The sequence below is a fragment of the Cydia amplana genome, chromosome 12 (genome assembly GCF_948474715.1).
Source record: "Cydia amplana chromosome 12, ilCydAmpl1.1, whole genome shotgun sequence".
NCBI classification, from domain to species: Eukaryota; Metazoa; Arthropoda; class Insecta; order Lepidoptera; family Tortricidae; genus Cydia; species Cydia amplana.
The window spans coordinates 773210-778329 of NC_086080.1; the positions used below are offsets into that span (position 1 = coordinate 773210).

Consider the following 5120-nt stretch of genomic DNA (forward strand, 5'->3'; position numbering starts at 1 on the left):
AAGTAAATAAATGAATTAAAATCCAAAATGTGCGTACTAAACGAAAGATATAATTTTCCAAGAAGACAGTTGACAGGACAACTTTTTAAATGTTGCTATACAGACTAAAACTCCATTCTGCAACATATTCCGCCAACAGAAAATAACATAACTAGGCACAAATCAATACCTTATTCAATATTAAATCACATTTTACATTAGCTTCTTGTATACTTGTATTACATAGATCAATATCTAGAGTGGACTGTAATCTTTTAAGGTTTGTGAAATTGAAATTAATATAACTCTTACTAAAAACTAATAAGTTGCTATGTAAGCAAGTTCACAAGATTGCTATGAAAGTAGTTATGAAACAGTATGTAAAAAACATAATATAAGACACATTTTATAGAACTAAATGAACATCTTATAAATTCTATGCGACCAGCATCAACACATAGTACATGACTACCTACTTACAGTTATAAATTAAGTATCAGTTCAATTTAGTAGGACAATTAGCCATAGTACTTAAATAAAATATTAAAATACAATGTTATAACATTTTTTAACACTACCTATTCATCTAAAGGCAGTATACACACTTTAGTAATAGAAGTACATAATAGTTTTGCTGTTACACCTTTTAGTCTAAAACATGTGAGACATTTGTTCACAAACTTTTTACCAATTTCAAACCGTTAACTATATAATAGCGTTGACTTAAATTGCTAAGTACTTCTTTCTGACCGGCATGTAAAAGTTTCAAATGTTCATTTTCAATAATAAGGTAAGTTACCTTAGATTCTTTTGGTAAGATTATCTGATGCTTATGGCTATAAGGCAAGGAGGAGTGTTGCAAACGTCCACCTACTCTGAGAATACCGTTAGCATCAATGAAGGGGTTGACAGATAGTAAATACGACGAAACCTGCCTACCTTCTCGCAAAGAGGCCAGCTCTTTGTCAAAGAACCTTTCCTGTTCATTCTTTATAAACATATGCAATGCCTGGGTTGCCTCGCTAAAAGTAATAAAATTAAGCTTTATCTTTTGTGAACCCGGGTGTACATTTTTACAGAATCTTTGTATGTAGGCAAGCACGTTAACTGCCTTGTTAATGTTAGAAAACTTATCTAACAAATCATTTGCAAGAGAAACCGATTGATATGATGCCATACACACCGGCTTGGAACTATCAGCATGCTTGATCTCCGGTAAGTTGTCAGGTACATTATCATTACTAACATCGGTAAACTTATACTCTGGATCAGACATGCTTGTCGGTCCGCACCACCACAGTTGGTTACCTTGTAGCTCGCTAGGTTTTACACCTCGACTCAAACAGTCAGAAGGATTGAGGTCTGTTTTTATATACAACCATTGAAAACCCTTTGTATATTCGTTAATTAATTTGACTCTATTAGCCACATAAGCATTTAGTTTTGTTGGATCCGTTTTTTGCCATGCCAAAACAACCTGAGAATCACTGAAAAGATGCACGCTTTTAATAGATAGCTTTTTACTTAATGTATTGTATGCTCTCAAGCATAATTTTGCCATCAAAAGAGATGCATTTAATTCTAATCGTGGCACAGTAAATTTCTTGTCTTTAGATGCAATGCGACTCTTAGAACAAAGAAGCGACATAGTTACTTTGCCATGCTTGTCAGTGACTCTTAAATAAATTGCGGCTCCATATGCAGAAATTGACGCATCACCAAATGCTACTAGCTGAGCAGACTGAATGTCATCAACAGTAACATTTCGTTTTATTTTAATTTCTTTCATTGTCTGCAAATCATTGTAAAATTCAAGCCATTCTTTTAGTAAAATAGGCGTGGGCACCGAGTCCCAGTCGGTACAAGATTGAGCCAATTTTTGCATGATGATTTTGGCTTGGACAAAGACGGGTCCAGCTAGACCTAAAGGGTCGTAGAACTGGCTTATGTAACTTAAAATCTGTCTTTTTGTCTTAGGGACATTTTTTGACACTGGACATGAAAGTTTAAAAGAATCCGAGTCAATATCTAACTTTAAACCCAAAGTTTTGATGTCCTTATTCAGTTCCAGTTCTCCAACAACCTGCTGCTCTACTGGAATATTTGCCAATATTGAAGGGTCATTAGCTGCCCATTTATGTAGTTTAAAACTACCTTTAGCAAGTAATTCTATCAATTGAGTTTGCGTGTCAACAATCTTTGCCAAACTATTCTCTGTGTGAATGATGTCATCTACATATGTAGAGTTTAAAATTGCCGAACTGGCTAGAGGATATTGCCTCTCGAATTTCGTAGCCAGCTCGTTCAAGCATCTTGTCGAAAGATTACTTGATGACTTCATTCCATAGCAAACTGTGTTTAGCTGAATACATTTTATTGACTCATTAGGAGTGTCTCGCCAGAGAATATTTTGCAAAGATCGCTGATCTTTCTGTACTAAAATATTTCGGAACATACGCCTGATATCACAAGCAATGAAATATTTGTGCACTCTAAATGACAACAGTATGTCAAACAGCTCCTGTTGAACAGTTGGCCCATTCATTAAAATATTATTCAATGAAATCTTATTACTCGTTAACATAGATCCATCAAAGACTACCCGTAGCTTGGTACTTACTGCATCCGGCCTTAAAACAGCTGAATGTCCCATAAAGTACACAGGATCTTTAGTAAGTTCATATGAGGAAATGTCAACATATGATCCATGACCTAAGTCGAGATATTCATGTATGAAATCCTTGTAACCTTCATACAAATTCTGATCCTTCTGAAATCTCTTCTCGAGATTATAAAATCTCTTGAGAGCTAGCCCAAATGAATCCCCCAATGTATTGTTCACATCATAGATAGGTATTTTTAATGGCAATGAAACTGTGAATTGATTATCCTCAAGTTTAACAGTTTCAGTGAACAATTTTTCGCACTGTTGTTGCTCAGATGTATGTTCCGCATATATTTCAGGTACCTTTTCTGTTTGCCAAAAATTAGACATAGTATCGCGTACATCGGTTTGACATTCGTGACAGAAAAGAGAAACAGCAGGTCGTTTAAGAATAGAAGATGGGACATCCCCTCCTACTATGTAACCAAACTGTGTGTGAACCAAGCTGGGTGCGGCATCAGGATCGCGCAGCTCCTCAGGCTGCGACAACAGGCACTGAAAAAAGATATTTGCAGCCAATAAAATATCTATCTCACTTGGAATATGGAAGGAGTCATCGGCTAACGTTATGTTGTCAGGGATCTCAATTTTTGAAATATCAATTTCAGTTTGTGGCAACATTTCATTAGTAAATTTGTCTATCACTAACAGATTTGCTTGTGTTTTATATGGATAAACACATGAGAAAATATCCAGTCGCAAACTATGTTGGACAGATTTATTTTCTAGAGTTACACCAGTTATTGTAGTAGAATCTGGCAAGAGTGGGTAACCTAGTTCCTTTGCCAGCTTTGCTGTAATAAAGGAATTCTGAGATGCACAGTCAAGCATTGCTTTAACTATGATCTCCTTGCCACTTTTAGAAACTACCTTGACTTTTACCGTTGGCAACAATACCAGCGTCTGATTATTAATGTTAGTCAAAGACACCGACGCGGGCTTTTCTTCATTTACATGAAGTATCGAGTTGTGGGATTCTTTGCACTCCTTACATTTAAAATGAAACTTGCACTTTCCTGGGTGAATGTTAAGACAAATCTTGCAAAGCTTTGTTTCCTTAACAAAATCTAGTCGTTCCGATATGGAAGCTAGAGCAAATTTAGGGCATGCATATAATTTGTGTTCCTTACCACAGTACAGACAGCCTTGGGATGCTTTGGTAGCGACAAATGATGATGATGTCACCTTGACTGGAGCTACCTTGCCAGCAGCACAGCTTGCTGGATCACCCCGTCCCTCACTGTTCTCTAGGGCAAGGGCCCGACCTTCTAGAAATTTCAAAAAATCATTAAAGGTTGGCTGTTTTGAGGAATCCCTATGCAAATGATACTCTCGATTAGTTACCGGGTCTAGTTTTTTATTTAATAGGCAAATGAGAACGCTGTCCCATTTTTCAATGGCCTCATCAAGGTTTTTTAATGCAGCTAAATGCTGTTTTGTTATTGAAATCAAAGAGCGTAAAGCACTAGGACTTGACTTAGTTAGCACAGGCAACTCAAACAAAGCATTAATGTGCTCATTAATAATTTTATATTTATTATCGTACCTATCAGCTAAAATGCTGAGAGCTTCCGAATAACTTTGACCAATGACAGGTAAGTTTTTGACTAAATCAAATGCTTCAGCTTTTAAGAAGCTTCTCAGGTAGAAAAACTTTTGTATATTATCAAACCCTTCATTATTGTGCACAAGCGCAGTAAACATTTCGATAAAAGGTCTATAATCAGTATATTTACCATTGAACGATGGTATCTGTATATTTGGTAACTTTATTTTTGACGAAACTTGAGGCGTCGCTGCCGGCAAAACGGCAGGGGTGGGTCCAGGTTCAGATAAATCTGCAATTCGTCGACGGATCGCTGCAACACATTCATAGTATGTGGTTTCAATAGAAATGGGATCTTCCTCATCTCCTATCTGCACGCAGAGATCTTCATAATCATTGAACGCCGCCTGGGCCCTCTCAATCATCAGTTTTAACATCTCTTTATCATTGATATAAGATGCTTCCATTTTGTTCTTTAATCTTGTTAAAGTAGCTTTCTTCGTGCCTCGGCGCGTAACTAATAGACGTCGTTCTTCTTCGTTTTCCATTTTAAAATAAGCACAATTTTGTGCATATGAAAAACAGAAACTTTTCGTACACGCACACGAAAAACCAAATTAAAATATATTTTCACCACAATCACTAAAATATCTGGAAAAGAACAAATGTCAAACAGATTTGAAACAAAACGTTACTTGTTTATTCCGTTCCACGCGCGCAGGATAGCTGCGCTGCGCAGTGGGTGGTGTTGCGTTTATAGAACGCTTGCTGCCGGCTCGTTGAACGCTGCGATGGCTCCGCACAATGGCGGCACCTTCAAAATCGGCAATGCCCGACGAGACGATAGAAAATTTTTTCGTGCTTCTTAGAATCCGCTTCTACGCATTTAATTTTATTTACTTACGGTTCGCGACTCGAAAGGACCATGAT

At 37.0% G+C, this 5120-nt stretch overlaps 1 protein-coding gene across 1 annotated transcript; it reads right to left on the bottom strand.

Moving 5' to 3' along the window:
- Positions 1 to 652: 652 nt before the first annotated feature.
- LOC134652647 (uncharacterized) lies at positions 653 to 4738 on the bottom strand. Its single transcript, XM_063507810.1, has 2 exons — positions 4381 to 4738; positions 653 to 3912 (listed from the first exon to the last, which is right to left on the bottom strand). The coding sequence occupies exons 1-2, from the start codon at positions 4736 to 4738 to the stop codon at positions 653 to 655; spliced, it is 3618 nt and encodes a 1205-aa protein (XP_063363880.1).
- Positions 4739 to 5120: the final 382 nt, after the last annotated feature.

Bases quoted from the DNA above. Each gene is read 5' to 3' on its own strand.
- LOC134652647 (XM_063507810.1), bottom strand. From the start codon at position 4,738: ATGGAAAACGAAGAAGAACGACGTCTATTAGTTACGCGCCGAGGCACG. The intron at 3,913-4,380 runs GTAAATATACTG...TGAAATTTCTAG, and splicing joins ACAGATACCATCGTTCAATG to AAGGTCGGGCCCTTGCCCTA.